At 37.3% G+C, this 19,097-nt stretch overlaps 1 protein-coding gene across 6 annotated transcripts in view; it reads left to right on the top strand.

The window, feature by feature from the left end:
- Positions 1-7,411, top strand: part of Mid1 (midline 1) — a 351,166-nt gene extending 343,755 nt beyond the window's left edge. For all 6 annotated transcript variants that reach the window (XM_051141312.1, XM_051141306.1, XM_051141311.1 and 3 more), the window contains exon 10: positions 6,401-7,411. In XM_051141312.1, coding sequence (XP_050997269.1) covers positions 6,401-6,749 — 349 coding nt within the window. In that variant the 3' untranslated portion in view covers positions 6,750-7,411. The remainder of the gene's footprint in view (positions 1-6,400) is intronic.
- The last annotated feature ends 11,686 nt before the right edge of the window (positions 7,412-19,097 follow it).

Here is a 19,097-nt window from a genome sequence, read left to right as displayed (position 1 = left end):
CAGCCCAAGACTGTTATAATAGGGAAGCAGCACAGACAATGCATATAGAAATGGGTATGGCTAAGTGCCAATAGAACTTCATTTGTAAAAACAAGGGGCCAGAGTTGACCCCTGTTTTGTAGTTTGTTGATCTCTGCTTTTAACTGGCATAGTATGTCATTACTCCCTGAAGGGTTTTGAAATGTTATAATTATGCTTTAGAGCATGAAGTAGGGATACAGTATTTTTCAGACCATAAGACACACTTTTTTCCCCAAAAATTGGGGGTGGGGGAATTAGGGTGTGCCTTATGGTCCAATTGCTGTTTTTACTGTTTCTCTTTGTTTTACTGCTCTAAAAACTGGGTGTGTCTTATGGTCAGATGCGTCTTATAGTCTGACAAAGTATGGTAGCTGACATGAAAGTCAGAAGAAGTTGTGGAGAAGGGTTCAAACAGGAGAGGGAGGAAGATGAGAGAGATGAAAATGACTAAAATTCTACTATAAATTCATTTTAATTTGAATCTATGCAAATAATGCAATGTGCACAAAGTGTACATGGCTGGGTACAAATCAACCCAAATCTAAGAAATAAGCTTGCAGTTGTGTCTATCCCTCACTCTCTTTATGATGGTATCTGTATTAGCCTAGCAGACAGTTTTTCACCTTTATTATCCTCTGGATTCTCTTTGCCTAGACCTTTATCATGTTTTAACATTCTGTCAAAGAATGAGCAAGTTCTACTTCTTCCAAGGCTGTGGAATTCACTGGCACTTGAAATTTGTGTGTGGGCCTTTGTGTGTGTATACATATGGAGGCCAGCTGCTTTCTAACTGGCTCACCACCTTATTTTTTGAGACAAGGTCTCTTACTGAAACTAGTTTAAGGATCCAAGTGCAGATATATAACCACACCTAGTTTTTTTTCTCTCTTTTTAAAATTTTGATTAAGAGTGTTGTAGAGATATCTCCATGGTTAGGAGTACTGCCTGCCTTTCCAAGGGACCAACATGGACATGGTAGCTCATGGCTGTCTATGGCTCCAGTTCCAGGAGATTTGACACTCTCACAGAGACACTCACTCAGGCAGACCACTAATGTACATAAAATAAGAATAAATAATTTTCAAAAAATAAAATTTTAATGAAAATACAATTTCATTTCCTCCTTGCTTTCCTCCTTCCTGCATCCCCCATGTCTGTCCCTTTTCTCCAAAATTCATGGGACCTCCTCTTTTGTGGCTACTTTTAACCATTATGGGTGCATGTGTGTGTGTGTGTGTGTGTGTGTGTGTGTGTGTGTGTGTGTGTGTGTGTGTATGTGTATTTCCTGCTGAGTCTTTTCAGTGTTGGTTTGCCTGTATGTTTCTGGGGCTGATCACATGGTAGTAGATAACTAATCAAGTGGCTCATTCATAGAGAAGATTTATCATCCTCTCTCAGAAGTTAATTGCTTATAGCTTTTCATTTATGAGTTGGACCCCATGAGATTTCCTCCATCCATGCTGTGATGTTATTGTTGAAATTGTGAAGGTCTTGTTTTGGTAACCATGTTGTTGAGATTTCATGAGTATAGCTTCAATGGCATAGCTAGCTATTTACATGGAATCTAGATAATCGGGCTTGAGTTCTCTGAACCTATTGAACCATTTCCCCAGACTGGCACTTGAAACTTTGAGCTGTCTTAAGGCAAGATAAAAGCACAAAGGGAAATAGAGTTCATGTGCAGAAAAGCAAATGTTTCTAGATAATTGATGTGCTGTATTTATCTGATATTTTGGAATCTAGTGTCTAAGTGATTATAACTCCATTAATAATTATTTGTGATAAATGATACCTGATCATTGTGATCTCATTGCCATTAATGAATAGTGTGGAAATTTTCACTAGACCACTTTAGTTACATAAACACAGATCAACATTATCTTTAAAACACCCTCCAGATGTCCAAAGTAACTCATGGGTAAGAAAAAGAAAATCTATAATTAATTGCCACTCATTCAGTCTTTACATACAAACCTGGCAATAGAAAAAAATACAATGTAGAAAGTAGTTTCACATTTCCTAGAAGGTAATAGCGAGGAATTAAATACCTGTGATATCTTAACTTACAACAGTTAGTGTCACGTATGTTTTTTCATGAAATATGTGCTTGATTTTAAATTAATATGAACATTATGATCCCCATTATGTAATGGGGTATGTTAATATTGCTCTAAGAAACACAGCTTTTATACTTTTTAATTTATCCATGTCTCACTTTGCAACGCAATGGAACATTACATTCTGCTTGTAACTTTCAAGCTCAATGAACATCTGTACATAGTTTCACAGATTAATGATAGTATAATGGTATTTTCCTTTGTTTAATGGACTGTACACTTGGTTATTTTCTTACACTCAAATGCTGTTAACATGTACTTTGTGTTAATGAAATGGTGTTATGACTAAAGCAGTAGTAATAGGTTCATACTACTAGTAGCAACACTAGAAATCAAGAGGGCAGCATGAGATTTCTGGACTTTTCTAATCTTAACTTTCTGCTTTTCTGAATGAAGTCAGCCCTGTCTACTGTGGCTATTTCAAAGGGTTTGATAGAGGTTCAAATCAGAAATAAACATTAGAGTTCTTTCATTTAAAAATTGTATGCAGCATTAAGAAGGCAACAGTGCAGTCATTGTTATTTGGGGATGCAAACTGAGGTTCCATGTTACCTGGAAAATGAAAATAGTGTCTTCTAATCCACAAAATACATCTTCACAGAACATGATTTAAATTACAAAATGCATAGCATGAGGCTAGGAATATGGTTTAGTTGGAAAAGTGGTGCCATGCCAGCAGAAAGACTTGAGTTATGATTACTGGCGTCTGTGTAAAAGCCAGTCATTGGTTGCCCATACCTGTAATGTTAGTATGGAGGTGAGAGAAAAAAGACAGGATTCCCCAGAGATCACTGGCCTAACAGTCTAACCAAATTAATTAAGCCTGGATTTAGTGAGAAAGCCTGTCTCAAACAAAGTAGAGAGTAATAGAGGGCAGCATCCAATATTAAACTCTGACCTCCACATGGGTCTGAAACTAACTCTCTCTCTCTGTCTTTCTTTCTGTCTCTGTCTCTATGTCTCTCTCTCTGTCTCTCTCTGTCTGTCTCTTTGTCACTCTGTCTCTCTGTCTCTCTCATTCTGCCTGTCTTTGTCTCTGTCTCTGTCTCTGTCACAGACACACACACACACACACACACACACACACACACACACACAGTGGTCGCGGCAAATATTCCAAAAATATATTGTTTAGCTCTTGGCAAATAAACAGAAGTCATTCAAGAACCTACAAAAGATAAAGGAAATGAAAACCTTATGGAATACCTGACAGGGCTGGGAACACAGGGCAAGTGTTTATGGCTCCAGTTTATGCCAAAGCAGGTACATCCTAGAGTCCTCTAAAGCTCATCAAACCTCATATCTAGTGTTTGCCATTCAGAAGCAATGTCCCCAACCCTCTTACAACTTCTGGATCCTGCGCAAGGATATTGCAATTATACAGTCTAATTCAGACTCAAATGAAAAAGGGGCTTCTGGGTAGTGCAAGCCAGAACTCTGAGCAGGAGATTGACAAGAGGGGGGAGAAAAGTGCGGCACTGATTAATAGAGCAGCTGCCACACTGATTTAATGGATTGCCCATTACATCTTCTTTAGTTGTGCCTGTATTTTTGTTTGTATGTTTTTTGAGATAGAGTTTCTCTATGTAGCAGCCTTGGCTGTCCTGGACTCACTTTGTAAACAGTATCCTTGAACTTATAGCAATTTGCCTGCCTCTGCCTCCCTGAGTGCTGGGATTAAAAACATGTGCCACCAAGCTGAATTTAGTTATGGCATTTTTTTAGACACACTTCTCTCTTAAAATGATTGTATTTTAGATTCAAAATGTGATGTTCTTTTTAAAGATGTTATTGTTAACAAAGACCAGTGAAGGTTTTTTTGTTTTGTTTTGTTTTTTGTTTTTTGTTTCTCTGCTCAAGGTAAGATAATATATGTCAATATTTGATTACAATTAGAAGCCAATCATAATGAGAAACCAGTGTCTGGTTTCTGCTCTAACATATTAAAAGTTGATCTTGGGGTTATTCACTCTTGATTAATAGTTATGTGTTTGGCTTATTATAATAACTGTGTAATGTTATAAGTATTAAGGGCATATCTCAGTTATATAAAAAGAGATTAAGATAGGAAATTTCTTATTTTTAAGTAGTAAGGAGGAATATTTAGAATAACTCAATAACTGTCTGTCCAGTGAATTTTAAAATGTTTTAAGGAGGAATATTTAGAATAACTCAATAGCTGTCTGTCCAGTGAATTTTAAAATGTTTTTATTAATTATTTTAGAATTTCATACAATGTATTTTGCACTTAGACCCCTTTCTTCAACTCCTTCTGTTACCCCATTATCAACCCTCCCATTCCTTCCCACTCAACTTTAATATTACTTCTTTTTTTTTCTTTCCTCACTGAATCCATAAGATTTATTCTTAGGGGATTTTGTTTGTCTGTTTGTTTGTTGTGTTTTTGTTTTGAATGGTGTGTGTATCTGTCTGTGTGTCTGTGCATCTGTTTGTGTGTGTGTGTGTATGTGTGTTTGTGTCTGTCTGTTTGTCTTTCTGTAGAAGCCAAAAGAGGATGTTGGATCCCCTAGAGCTAGAGTTGCAGGTGGTTGTGAGCAAGCACATATAGGTACTGGGAACCAGACTCTGGTGTTTGGAAGAACAGTATTTGCTCTTCATATGTCATTTCTTTAGGCATCTCAAAAATATTAAAACTTTAAAATGTAGTATTAAATATAATAAAAAAAAGTCAGCGATTAATTGCGCAATTTTTGGTGAGAGTAATACAGTATAAACTGTCAATTATACTTGTGGCCTTTTGAGTCATCCTAAGTTTAAATTCTGGTTTTGATTATTAGATAGTATGTCCTTGGGTAGAAATAATAAAATAGTACTTACTGAGCATGACATGCTAGACATTGTGATCTGGATTTAAAATGAAATAAAATAGTACTTACTGAGCATTACATGCTAGACATAGTGATCTGGATTAAAATGAATTTTTCTTGTAGTCTTTAACTTGAGGACATGGAGACTATAATTGCTCCTGTGCTATAGATGAGACATAGAGATTGAATGATGACAAAAGACTTAACCTATAAATGTAAATCATTCTCCCATTTGCCTTTGCCAAAGTACATTCAAAACCATGGATGAATGGCAGCTATGACAGCAATTGAAAAGTTTAAAGTCTGTTGAATAAGTAAGCTTTTATAGAATCGTGCTTCCCAGTGTGGCAGCCTTGCTCCCCATATGTATCTATTTAAATAAACTTAATTAAAATTAATTCATTACAAGCAGGGCTGGTGGCTCAAGTCCTACCACTCAGAAGTCTGAAAACAGAAGTCTTCTGAGAGCTTGAGGCCATTCTAGGCCACAGTGTGAAACTGTGTTTCAGATAGGTAGATAGATTAGATAGATAGATAGATAGATAGATAGATAGATAGATAGATAGATAGATAGATGTGGTTTCATACTTAATGCTGAGTTTATATGTTGATAATCCCATGGAAAAATGAAAATGTTATTAATTGAAATTTTTTCTGAAGCCTACCCTCATGAACATCATTACTCAGCCTGGCCTGCCTTAAATGTTCTCAGATCACTTACATGAGCTTTCAGTCAGGCTCACTCCTTTAGCACAAAGCCCTACATGTAATGAAGTCTTGATTATCTTATATCCCATATTGTCTTCAGTAGCCTGTAGTGTATGGCATCAGTTGTTTCCTCACCTGATGCCCAATATCATGCAAAAGGATGGCACTGTGTATCACAAGCTCAGGAGAAGATCCAAACTCAAAGGATGATTTTGCTGACAGTACCTTATTTTTATAAGGTTTTTTTTTTTTTTTATAAAATCTTGCATCCTAAATCATGAGTTATCTATAAATTTAAGGTTGATTTCACAGGTTCACCAACCACAGTTCCAATGCCCAGTAGCTATATGGGGCTTCTGTTGACCATACTCAACAGAGAGAAAGACTTCAATTACTACAGAAAGATCAGGATTGATCAGCACTGGTTCAGAGAATTTAATGTACAGGCATTAATAAAAGGGAAACAGAGCAGTATAATGGAAAGCCAAGATTGTCTGGTAACATTGAAGCTGAAAAAAAGAAAAGTAGGCCAACACACTGGTCACCTTCCACCTTTATGTGTCTGGGAAGTATAAAGATGCGTATTTAGATTAGATTTAATTACTTACTTAAAAGGAGTAACCAGGGACAACAAATGACATTTTAAAAGCCCTTGTGGCTCACAGAAAAAATTTTACTTGCATGCAATATGACTTATTGTTTTTATCACTGCTCTTGTCTCTGCAGGTATGCTATTGGCCTTGCATACAAATCGGCACCAAAACATGAATGGATTGGGAAGAATTCTGCTTCCTGGGCCCTCTGCCGCTGCAACAATAACTGGGTGGTGAGGCATAACAGCAAGGAAATCCCCATTGAGCCAGCCCCCCACCTTAGGCGCGTAGGCATCCTGCTGGACTATGATAATGGCTCCATTGCTTTTTATGATGCTTTGAACTCCATCCACCTCTACACCTTTGATGTGGCACTTGCACAGCCCGTGTGCCCCACCTTCACTGTGTGGAACAAGTGCTTGACGATTATAACCGGTCTTCCCATCCCAGACCATTTGGACTGTACAGAACAGCTACCTTGAGCATCCAGACCCAGAGTAGCCCTGAGAAATAACAAAGGTTGAGGCCACTGTGTAGGGGATTGAGAAACTAAGGCTTCAAGAGTGTGATGAACTATCCCCCAACTTGTCCAGAAACCAGATTAGATAGGGCTCCAAATGGGAGATTTCCTTCCTTTAACTGTGTTTTGTATTAAGTACGGGCTTTAATAATTTCTTTAATTTTTTTTGTATTTAGAGGAAAATCTATAGATTATTTATAAAAGAAACATAATCTGGATTATAGCTCTTAGGAATCACTTGGTTTTGCCCATTAAGAAGCCCATAAGTTTCCCAGCCCTTTACCAGTTTCATTTCCTTCAGTCTATGGGCTTGCAAAAATCTTTTTGTAGATTTGTGTGTTTATTCACTTTCTTACATTCTGTTTCATACTGAGGCCATGCTCGATCCTGTTGCTTAGAATAACCAAATATGCAGCAAAAGTAAAAATCATTTTGAATCTGGTAAGAAAGAAAATGGACTTCCTTATGCTGGGTTTAACTGTGATATCAAAAACTTGTATTGGATCAAACAGAATGGGGAAGAAGGGAAAAAGAAAGAACTAACTTTGGGGCTCAAGTTTAGCCGTGACTCATGGGATGATTTGGGGAAGAAAAAGGATTCTTAAACCTTTGGTCATATATTAACCCAAGGCTTCAACTTTTGGGATAATTATCATGAATGAGATTACAATTGTATATTGCCATTTTGAATTCTAGAGATGATTTTAAAATTCATGCTGATTTGGGTTAAATCAAAAGTAGAATTCTCTTTTATGGTATAAAACTGTTTCACCTTTCCTCTTACTAGTTATTTTAGGCCTGTGAAATGTTTTCACTATGTTAATAGGTACCCTATTTTGCCCTTCTACAAATCAATTTTTCTTCTCTTTCTGGGTTTACAGAAATTAACATGGCCTGTCAAATAGGAATCCCACTTTCAACTGATTTTGTTCTATTGGATATCAGCATGTGGCCTTGAACACTATCATCTCCAAACATAAGTCACCGAAAACAGTATTTATGAGTAATGATAAGACACATGACACAAGTACTAGTTACTAGTATACATGCCTCTAAAGTTACAATCTTTTAGTAAGCACATTTTGAAAGATGTAGACATACCTGTATATTCTAGTATAGTTTATCATAGAGTTGTAAGAAAAAATTCAAATTTACAGTTCCTACAGAGGAATATGCTAATAGAACCTGCTAATCAAATTTCACATAGGATTCTTTTCATGCTGACCTGATATACTATAATGGTCTCTGAATTGTGACCTTCTCAGATGATCTTTGGCATGGGGCATTGGCACGGGTTCACCTTGACAAAGGACATGACCTCTATAAATGGTTTCAATTGCTAAAGTATTTATCTGGGCCACCACATCAGCTAGCCATTGACTGAAAAGACTAGTGGATTGAGGCATTAGTTTTGGTGATTTTATTTCTCATTAAATCAACCATTTCCCAGAAACAACTCAATACACTCTCCATTTAAGCATCACATTGTCACAACTTATGTGCATGCCAATCTGGACTTCACGGAAGACAAAGCCAGTTTCCTGTGTCTTTCTGTCCCTTCCCTGGAAGATGCTGTCCTTTTTCTTAATGGATAGATTTTATATATTTACTATATTATTTATACCCAGATGAATATTTTGATAGCAACTTAAGACAATTTCACATCTTAAAAATAGGCACCTCAGTGGAAAAAATTTCATCTTTCTATAGCAACTTATTAGGACTTTTTTGACAGTATAAAAATGTGTCTTTGCCTTCCCTGATTGAACCGAAAAGGTTGTCTTGGTCATTTTTATGTACATTTTGGGTAACTGGATAATAGATATTTTAATGCACTTTGTACACTTACAGGTTCTAAACAAAAGGGTCTAAAACTCGAATTCTGAGTTTTTAAAAACTCATGGTCTCCAGGTAACAATAAATGCTACAGTTTGCCTTATGATGTTAACATAAAACAGTTACAATCAGGACAGTATTTCCATGAATATGTTTTTTTCAGTAAAAAAGGCTACTATTCAGATTTTCACTACAAGCTGTTGAGGGTGTGTTTTGGCTATTTTTGTAAGGATAAGACAGATTGTGTTATAAGTTTGTTTGGAAGTCTTACACTTGGCTAACTTAAAGACATTGTGGATGTAGCAGTTACTATTTCCAGGTTGTCATATTTACAGGAAAATATGTATATGGTGAAAGACCACAGTGTTTAATTGCTGTGATGATGTAGAAGAGATTTCCATGTCGATTTTTTTAAAGTCTAAAAATACATGATGTAAACATTTGCTGCAGTATAACTCTGCATTTTCTTTAAATGGTCTGGGCCACTCGCAGGAAGCATTCCCATAGAGGGGCAAAAGAGATGGCAGTGCCAAGTAAATTAGTACAACAGAACTGATGAGATGCCAACAAAGGCTCTAAAGACTTGGCACCATGTGTATGTGAATGTCTCCGTTGCCAAGCACCCTGAGCGCAGAAAGGGCCTCAGCTTGGTCTCATGCTCACTTTTCACCATTATGAAATTCTTAGTGCTTTTTGAACACAAGGTTATCATTTTCACTTTGCACTGGGCCTTGCATATTATGTAGCCAGTCCTTGGAACAGGACTTCAAACATGGTACTGCTCTTCCTAATGGATAAAGAGAAACACGGATCTAATGTTGAACATTGGTTGTTGAAACTTACTTTAGATTCATATTATTCAAGTATGAATCTAAATGGTGGATGAGGGTGGGTGTAGGGTGAAGATTTTCTCTCCAGCTTTAAAAGAAAGTGACTTCAGAAAGTGACTGCATAGATAATTGTTTCTTTGTGTGTGTGGGAGCAACCTGAACACGGACAGACTTTTCTTATGGTACTGATATATGGACCTTGAACTTCCTGAGGAATGAGCCAGTGCCCTCCACGCAAGATGGATTTCTATCTCAACTTCATGAGCACATACAAATATCTGCAACGACATGTGCCTGCCTGTTCAGGGCATCTGGTGCTGGGGAGCTGACATCTGGTCTCTCTGGTAAACATCAATGGCATGCAGAGACAATGACACTAGCAAGAGAAATGTTTTGAAAATAGTGCTTCTCATCCAGGTCTTGATTTTGCTACCCAGGAAGACATTTGGCCATATCTGGAGTCAGTTTTGGTGGTTACAAGTTGGAGACATGTTGCTCCTGGCATCTGGTGGGTACAAGTCAGAGATGGCATTAAACATCCTACAGTGCACAGTGAAACTCCTCGCCAAAAAAATGATGTCTGGTTCAAGATGTCGGCTGTGTCCTAGTTTAGCCACTCTTGAATGTTTGCTTCTTTTTTTCAGGGACAAACAAAAAAGGCACGGCAGTCAATACCTTCACAGGAGTGGCACCATCATCCTCAAAATTATTTACAAAATACAGAAAATCTGAATTCTAAAGCAGTCCAAGGCTGTGTGAATGCAAATTATTGAAATACGTGCTGTGATCCGGTGATCTTGGTGTAGAAATGAGGTCTCCTTGTACCAGCACAAATTCAATCTCTGGTACTTGAGTCAACTGCCAACCCCCTCAATCTGGAATCTCTTCTTGATTTCTGTTGCTTCCTTGTTCAAAATAAAATCCTTTTGTGGCACCTTTTGCCTGACTTTGTTTCCTTTCACCATTTTACCTTTTCACATTCATGACCTTCACAAACAGTTATTTGGCTTCTACTTATTGCTACCACTATTTTATGATATGCCATTTGTGGACACCTGAAACTGTCATATCCACTATCCACCCTTCTTCATCCAAAATATGGTTACTGTACAGGAGTGAAACTACCTACAGGAAAATGAAAAACACAACGAAAGCAAACTCCTTAAGGAGTGGAATCCCAGAGCAAAGATTGTTTGAGTCACATCTCATAGGGGTGATAGAGAAGAGGGGGAAAGTAAGTGTCAGCAAAGAAACAGTGGTCTCAATAGTGTCGTCTGCAATCATCTTTCCAGGTGTTTCACAAACACATAGGCATGCCAGAAACCAAAAGAACTGACTTCTGCATCTTAGAGATGCAAGCCTTTTTGGTCTAGGTTACTGCTAAGCAAAATGAGTTGCACAGAGCCACAGTACAAGGACCATCAAACCCTTGTTGAAAAGGCCCTTTCTGTCTCACTTGAAGCCTGTTGGTCAGAATCTGTAAAAATCATATCTGGCAACTCTAATTCCAGCAAGCCCTGTACTAGGTTCTGGTACTAGTGAGAATGTAGGAAACACTTCTTTGCAGAAATCCACAACCTGATAATCCCATATAGAAAGAGTTTTCCAACCTGAAATGTGTTTCTAAGGCTGAGTACTATCAAGGCAAAATGAGGTCACACAGAGATTCTGCATATGAATGCATGAAAATGTTCTTCTCCATACATACTGATTTCTGGGTCCTACCTTGAAAGCTGGTGTGGCAAGGGTGGGAATGTAATCCAGCAGCATGTACTTTCAAAAAACAATTTTGAAGTTCAAGAACTTGCAGTCAGTGTTATAGCATGACATGATCACTTTAAGGTTCAGATGGTGAACCCTAGAGATTTCTGGCACTCATTCTCTGTCATAAATCCTCCAGTCTATGGTCATATAATATATGTCAGTGAATGGATATGAGTGGTAGCCAATAAAACTTGGCCTGCAAGCTGTAGATTGCTGGCGGTCTCTGCTACCATGGATGCTGAACTACCCAAAATCCTTGGGCATTCTGTACCCTCTCACTCACTCAAGACTGGGCTGTGTCTGCTTCACATCTCAGTGAGCTCTAAAAGTTCTTATCAATACTGAATTCCATCAAATCTGTGAAACCACAGAACCCATGGGGAATTGGCTATGGAATACTTAAAACAGGGCCATTCAATAGATAGTAAAAGATTCCTCATTTGACAGACTAGTTTGGGGCATGCCAATGTTCTAATGCCTAGTTTGGGGCATGCCAATGTTCTAATGACTAGTTTTACAACCTTCATAATTTCATCCCAAATCAGATGTCTCACAAGTGAAAGGTGTGTAAGAAATATCTTTGACAAGAGTTTTATGTCCATTCCACTTGAACTTTTAAAGCTGAACAGACACCACTATAATTAATCTCCTTTCAAAGTTAACTTGAAGAGCATCCCAAGCAATTCCCAGGGCAGCCCAGCCCCATCCTTTTTGTCTTAGTAACTATAATATATTTAAAAATACAAATATAGGGAGGGGAATAGGGTGAAAGTGGGAGGGATGGAGAAATGTGAGGAAACAAGAGATGGGATAACAATTTAGTTGTAATCTGAATAAATTAATAAAATAAAAATTTTAAAAAGAATAAAAAATTAAATCTGGGGGGAAAAAGAATACAATTATATTGTGATAATAATAGGAGTACAAAAAGGCAGACATGTAGTACTTGTAAATTTCCTTTTGCTTGAGTGTTAGCCTTCACATGGAATACACATTTAGATAAAAATAGGGTCTAGGACTTAAAGACAATCCTTTCTTTAAGTTGTGCTAACTAAGTATGAGCAATCCATGGAAAGGAATGCAGTTCTCTGTTTGGATCTTTTTCAGCCATGTCCTACTAAGAGAATTATTAAAGCATGATTAGAGAGGAAGCATAGCAATTAGCAAATAAATATATTATGGCCTAAAACCAATTACCAATTAAGAAATATCACTGAAAAAAATGATTTAATGAACACTGGTTCTTCTGCACAGTCTATTCATTCTCAAAGCTCAATTTTGATGATGGTCATTAAAAGTTGTTCAATTTCACTAATGCATTTCAAATAGTAATAATAATTGTCCCCTTAACTAATGGTACTTTCCCTCCTTCACCTCCTCTTCCTAGTCAAGCTTCCCAAAGAACTGTTTATACATGCTGCTGCTCATTGCTCACCCAGCATTGTACCTTCCTATTTGCCATCAGAAGCTAAGGGACTTTCATTACACTAGAAATTTTCACTGATATAAATAGCACTCACATATAGAAAAACAAAGCATTCTTGAATATTCACCTGTCCTCGTCTTGACATACAACAGTTTTTATATATGCCCAGCTAACTTCTTTTTAATCTTGCCATAGGCAATGATGTCTCTATCACTGCCTCAATCATCACTATGTGAAAAAACTGCTTGCACACACAAATTCCAATCTCTAGGTCTAATTTTCCTCTGACCTCTGCTATATTCCTTGGCCTGGTGTGGGGCAATCATTTTCAGAAACCTAAAAGGCACCCTCCAGTTCAGTATGTCCAGAATTGCATTCATGATCTATGCAAGAAAACTCCTTCTAGCCAAAGTCATAGATGTATATTTGATGTATTTGATACCACTCTTGTGCTCTGTGTCTTGCATTGCTAACTTCTTTAGATTTTACCTCCTAAATATATCTCTGAGTTACTTCTACCTCTGCACACAACCTCCATGTCTTTAATATCTCTCACTTCTACCATTGAAATGCTAAAAATCCTTCCAAGTTTTGCACCTGCTTTGTATCAAATGCTTCAGTTCCAGGGGAGTCTTTTTCTCTCATCCCAGGTTGAACCACATTTTCCTAACAACCACTCAGGGTCATTTGCCCCATCTTCATGATGTTCTCCACGGTTATGATTTTTTAATCAGTGAAATTTTTGTTCACTATTTCTACTCCCATGCCTTCCACAGAGTATAGCATCTCTGAAATCTGTGATCCAGATTTGTTTAGCTAAATACTTGTCATATAATAGGTAGCTAATAAATATTAAGAGCAGAATTCTAATTTTTCATGGATGTATTTTATTATTTTCTCTTAAATTTGCATCTGCTCTTCTCTTTTTTAAAAAGTATTTATACAATATGGTTTGATAATTTCTCCTCCACAATTCCTCCCAGATAATCCATATCTCTCTAACAATGCAACTTTATGCTGTTTTCTCTATTTTTTACTATTATTTTTAATTTTGAAGTTATAATATGTTTTGGCACTCTGCCTTACCTTTTCTCCCCTCAAACTCTCCCATATATGCTGGAGAAGACTATACCCAGACTTGTGTTTCTCAAAACGTACTCCTTCATGGTGATAGCAACCACATATAGCACAACATTTTAAAAAAATAGACAATTATAGGCAACTAAGAAATACTGAGAATGGAAGAAATGGTTTTTCCCAGGGAAGAGCACACCAATTGGTTATCCAATATCAAATGGTTAAAGCCAAGGAAATATGCATATACATATAAGTAACATTATATAGACTGGGTAGATTCTCTCTCTCTCTCTCTCTCTCTCTCTCTCTCTCTCTCTCTCTCTCTCTCTCTCTGTGTGTGTGTGTGTGTGTGTGTGTTTGTGTGTGTGTACGTGTACATGTAACAGTACTTAATAAAAAAGGAGGCTTAAACTTTTAAAAAGAGTAAGGAGAGATATATGGGAGAGTTTGGAGGGAGGAAAAAGAGGATGATAATAATGTAATATTATAATTCTAAAAAGAAAAAGAAGGCTGGAGAGATGGCTCAGAGGTTAAGGGCACTGACTGCTCCTCTAGAGGTCCCGAGTTCAATTCCCAGCAGCCACATGGTGGCTCACAGCCATCTGTAATGTGATCTGATGCTTTCTTCTGGCCTGCAGGTGTATATGCAGCCAGAGCACTGTATAATAAATAAATAAATAAATAAATAAATAAATAAATAAATAAATAAATCTTTAAAAAGAAAAAGAAAATACAAACGAAATCTAAAGCAAGTTCTTAGTGCTTCCTGCAAGTAATATGTATGTAAAGATTTCAATTATATTATGCCAATTGTCAAAAGATGATATTTTATTCATTATATGCTCTAAAATGAAAACAAAATAGTATTAAAAATAAATAATAGCATCAAAATAAAAGTTAGAATGTCTACTGTCTGGTATATTCCATGTTACCTTTATAATATCTGCAAGTTTATCAGGAAAAATTGGAACCTTGAAGTTTACCCATCAGTATTTTATCACCCCCTGTCTCACTTTTGTCCATGAATTCTAAATTTGGACCATGCTTATATAATTTTGATTTGCTGACATAGCTTGTCCCACCCTGTACAAACAACCCATGTGTAAAACCAGTAAGATGGAGGATATCACTAACTCCATCATGGAACAGGCTTCCTTTGACCTTGGTATTCTACTTTGTACTGGCTAGTCTTAACTTCAACTTGACAAACAAACTAGAGTTATCTGAAAAGAAGTTGCCTCAATTGAGAAAATATCTCCATAATATCATGCTGTAAGGCATTTTCTTAGTGATCGATGGGGGAGGGGGCCAGTCTGTTGTGAGTGGAAGCACCCCTGGGCTGGTGTTCCTGGGTTCCATAGGAAAGCAAGTTGAGCAAGCCATGTGAAATAGGCCAGTAAGTAGCACTCCTCCATGGCCTCTGCATCAGCTCCTGCCTCAAGGTTCCTGCCTTGTTTGAGTATCTATCCTGACTTCCTTCGGTGATGAATAGGAATATAGAAATGTATGCTGAGCTGAATAAAGCATTTCCTCCAAAACTTGTTTTTAGGTGATGGTGCTTTATCACAGAGCAATAGAAACCCTAACCAAAACATGTTTCTTTAGCTTAAAAATCCTCTCTTCTGGACAACATCATAGAGTCCCAGGCTCTTTCTTTGGTTCATATAGCTGACTTTGCTGGTATTGAATTTCACCTGATTTGTTCTCCAGTGTGAACTTTGGACTTCCAGGTAGCAGGAGCCCATCCGGTACCTCTGTTAGTTGCTTGTTCACCATCTCAGGTCACCAATTCTATATTCCTGTCTTGCTCATTTATCTATTGGTTGATTTATTTGTTTCCACTATTGTTTCAGAGCCTGTTCTTATGTTCTCAGGTCTGAATTTCCTTCTACCTTTTAAACAAATTGGTCACATCCACATTTTCTCCAAAATATAGGCCAAGTGGAAGAAGCCTTGAGTGAATGAAGTCCAGAGTGACTGCATATTGTTGATATGTGCATCGCCAAACCAAGGACTCCAAGGCTTTGGATCCATGGGAAACTGACAAAGCTATTTCTCATATCAGGATCAGAAAGACAAAAAAATCTTTCTGTGCAAATACAAATGTTTATGGATAATTGATCAGTGTGTATACAACTAGCAACTGCAGCTTCTTCCTTCTCCTGGCTGGCTGATTGTAGCCTGCAACTGCTTGCCGACAGCCACTCCCTTACTCAGACTAGCTAACTCATTCCCCATGTACTGTATATAAGCATGCTGAGGATTTGGGTTGCTTCAGTAGTATGCAAGTCTCCAGAGAGCACATCCCACCTGACCCAAGATTTTCCTTACATGTGTTTGTATTTCTGTCTATTCTTCATTACCTAGCCACTAGTGAGGGTCCCAGGACATGCCTACAGTATGTATAACTTATAAGAAACCCACCTGAAATAATGAAGATACAGATAAAGACAACAAGATAATAAAAGGTATTTGCAACAAATAGTCACCCAAACAAATCTGGATTGGCTCTATTAAGAAAAGACAAAGTAGACTTCTGAAGAGACACTTGTATGAATAAAGGAAAACATTACATGATAAATATATAATAATATGATTCCTGGAGGCTTCATCAAACAACTTTGGTGACCTGAGTTTGAGCCTTAGAACTCACAACAGAACTCTAAGCTGTCCTCTGACCTTCCCAAAAGTTATTATACAACTATACAAAACACACACACAGAGACACACAAAGAGAGAGACAGACAGACAGAAAGACAGACACATAGACACACAGGCACATAGACATGCATATCATGGGCCTTCAATATAATAATCATAGTAATAATAATATTTAATTAAAATTGTTAACTACAAGGCTATATACATACAGGTAATAGACAACATCTGTCCTTATACCTATGCATTCTAATACTTAAAAATGCTTTAAAAAAAAGAAAAAAAACCCAAAAGCTTCAGCTCTTAAGAGCATATGCAAGAAGAGACCAATTTACAGAAGCAAACAACCACAAAAGAAACTGGAAACAACCAGAATGTAAATCAATTGGGGGAAAGCTAAATACTTTATTATTTATTTATATCACAAACCATTCATATAGCTGATAAACGGTCATAAGAATAAACTGTAAGCATTATCAGTAGTGTGGCGCCATGAGTAAAAATGCAACAACCAAGAATTCTTTAGAAGGTATTGCAGGGAGACCTTGTGTCCTAGTTAGGGTTATCATTGTTCTGATGAAACATGACCAAAGCAAGTTGGGGAGGAAAGTGTTTACTTGACTTACACTTCCACATCACTGTTTATCACTGAAGGGTATCAGGACAAGAACTCAAACAGGGCTGGAACCTGGAGGCAGGAGCTGATGCAGAAACCATGGAAGGGTGCTGCTTACTGACTTGCTCTCCATGACTTTCTCAGCCTGCTTTCTTATAGAACCCAGGGCCACCAGCCCAGGGATTGAACAACCCATAACGGACTGAACACTCCCCATCAATCACTAATTTAGAAAATGCCTGTAGCCTGGTCTTATGGAGGCTTTTTCTCAATTGAGGTTCCCTCCTCTTGGATGACATGAGCTTGTGTCTAGTTGACAAAAAACTATCCATCTTGCAGTTCAGAGAATCATCTGGAAGGCTGTTATTCTAAGAACATAGAACCTAGTATGATCCATTGCTCTTGAATATCAGAAGTTCTTGTGACTTATTTCTAATAAATGGAATATGGTAAATATATATTGACTGTGTTATACTGTATTTATATGAACCTTTGCCTTTCTAGTACACTTTAGAACAACTATGACTGCTGGTTATGAAGTAGTAACGGGACATATTGTGTGAGAGCCCTGTGGAAGCAAACACTGGGTGGCCTCTGAACCTAAAGACAGCTTTGAGTTTCCAATTAGCAAGGAACTGGCATTTCCCCAGCCATTAGGAATTGCTTTTCCCCAGCAGCCTAAAAGAGCTTTAAAAAAAAAGTCTCCCCAATTCAAACCACAGATAAGAATATCTGTGCTTTCTGAGACCTTGAGCATAAGGCTCTCCTGAACCATTTCCGAATTCCTGACTCACAGAAGCAATGAAGAAATAAATTGATAACATTATACAATTGTACCTATTTTAGATAGTTTTATGTCAGCCCTGATACATGCTTGAGTCATTTTGGAAGAAACAACCTCAACTAAGAAAATGTTCACTGGACACTGATGCTGGATCAGATATGACAGGATTCATTCCTCTCAGGATGTTGGATGATGACATCCTGCATCCTTTATGTTCCATCCCAGATGCTTCAGTTCCTGTGCCTCATCAGAACAGGACAGCTTCAAAGAAAGCTTCAAATCCCAATTGGTCCAGCGTTTCAGACTGTCCCACGCTGGACTCTAATTAAGCCTGGGATTTCTCAACATTTAGAAACTGGACCATAAATGCTAGTCCTAGCTTGCTTAATCATTTCTTCAATTTTATTTGGGCCCCTAAAAAAGTATTATTCATACAAAATTAGCTGGGTAGGGTTTTGGTTGTTTTCTTGGATGATAGATGTTTAGTTTCATTAGGAGTTGGTTATAAGTTATTACTGGTCTTAGAGAGAAAACAAGGTTGGACTCAGGGATGTCTCCCTTTTCCTTTATGTTTCTTTTGTAGGTATGGAGATAGGGGTTGAAAACAAAGAAGGTGGATATAGAAATATATAGGGATGATAGGACAAAAAGTAGATTAGTGAAACTACTCCTCAACTTACTACCTTAATTTTTACTCCCAAGGTTATTTTTAATTCACTAGTATAGAATTTTGTACATAGATGCAAAATAAGTTAAATTTTAGATACATTGGTATAGAATTCAAATTTAAGATCATTCTTTATGAACATTATAAATATTTCTACTCTAATATGAGGTAGTGTACCCATATAACTCAATTATAATACAAGGCTTATTTTCAGTACTTTGAAAGTGCTATTGCAGGCTGTTTAGGATAAGTAAGTGATACAAGTTAATTGTATAATCATAGTCATATCAATTATTAGTCTATTTTTATCACAAGAATACACATCCTAGATGTCACATATAGATATGATTCTATAGAAAGATATGGTAAAACAGTTAGATAAGGTCTTCAAAAACCTCAGAGATGTACAGAATATGGCATTTAAAGATGTTTTTATTATTTCAAAGATACATTTACAATGAGACAGGTTAACTCCTGGCAACACCCAGCCTAGATCAAAGAAGATGATAAGCATCAAAGAACCTCCTTAGGGAGATGGCTTCTAATGTGGCAAACCAGCCACTGGACAAAATGCCCTGTTTCTGCGTCAGACAGAATTCTGCCTAAAAATGGACAAGCTTGGATGTAGGCAGAGTCAAGGCCCAAACTCTGC

This window comes from Acomys russatus, chromosome X (genome assembly GCF_903995435.1).
Source record: "Acomys russatus chromosome X, mAcoRus1.1, whole genome shotgun sequence".
NCBI classification, from domain to species: Eukaryota; Metazoa; Chordata; class Mammalia; order Rodentia; family Muridae; genus Acomys; species Acomys russatus.
Note: the sequence above shows the minus strand (reverse complement) of the source record. Positions and strands in the feature narration are given on the sequence as shown.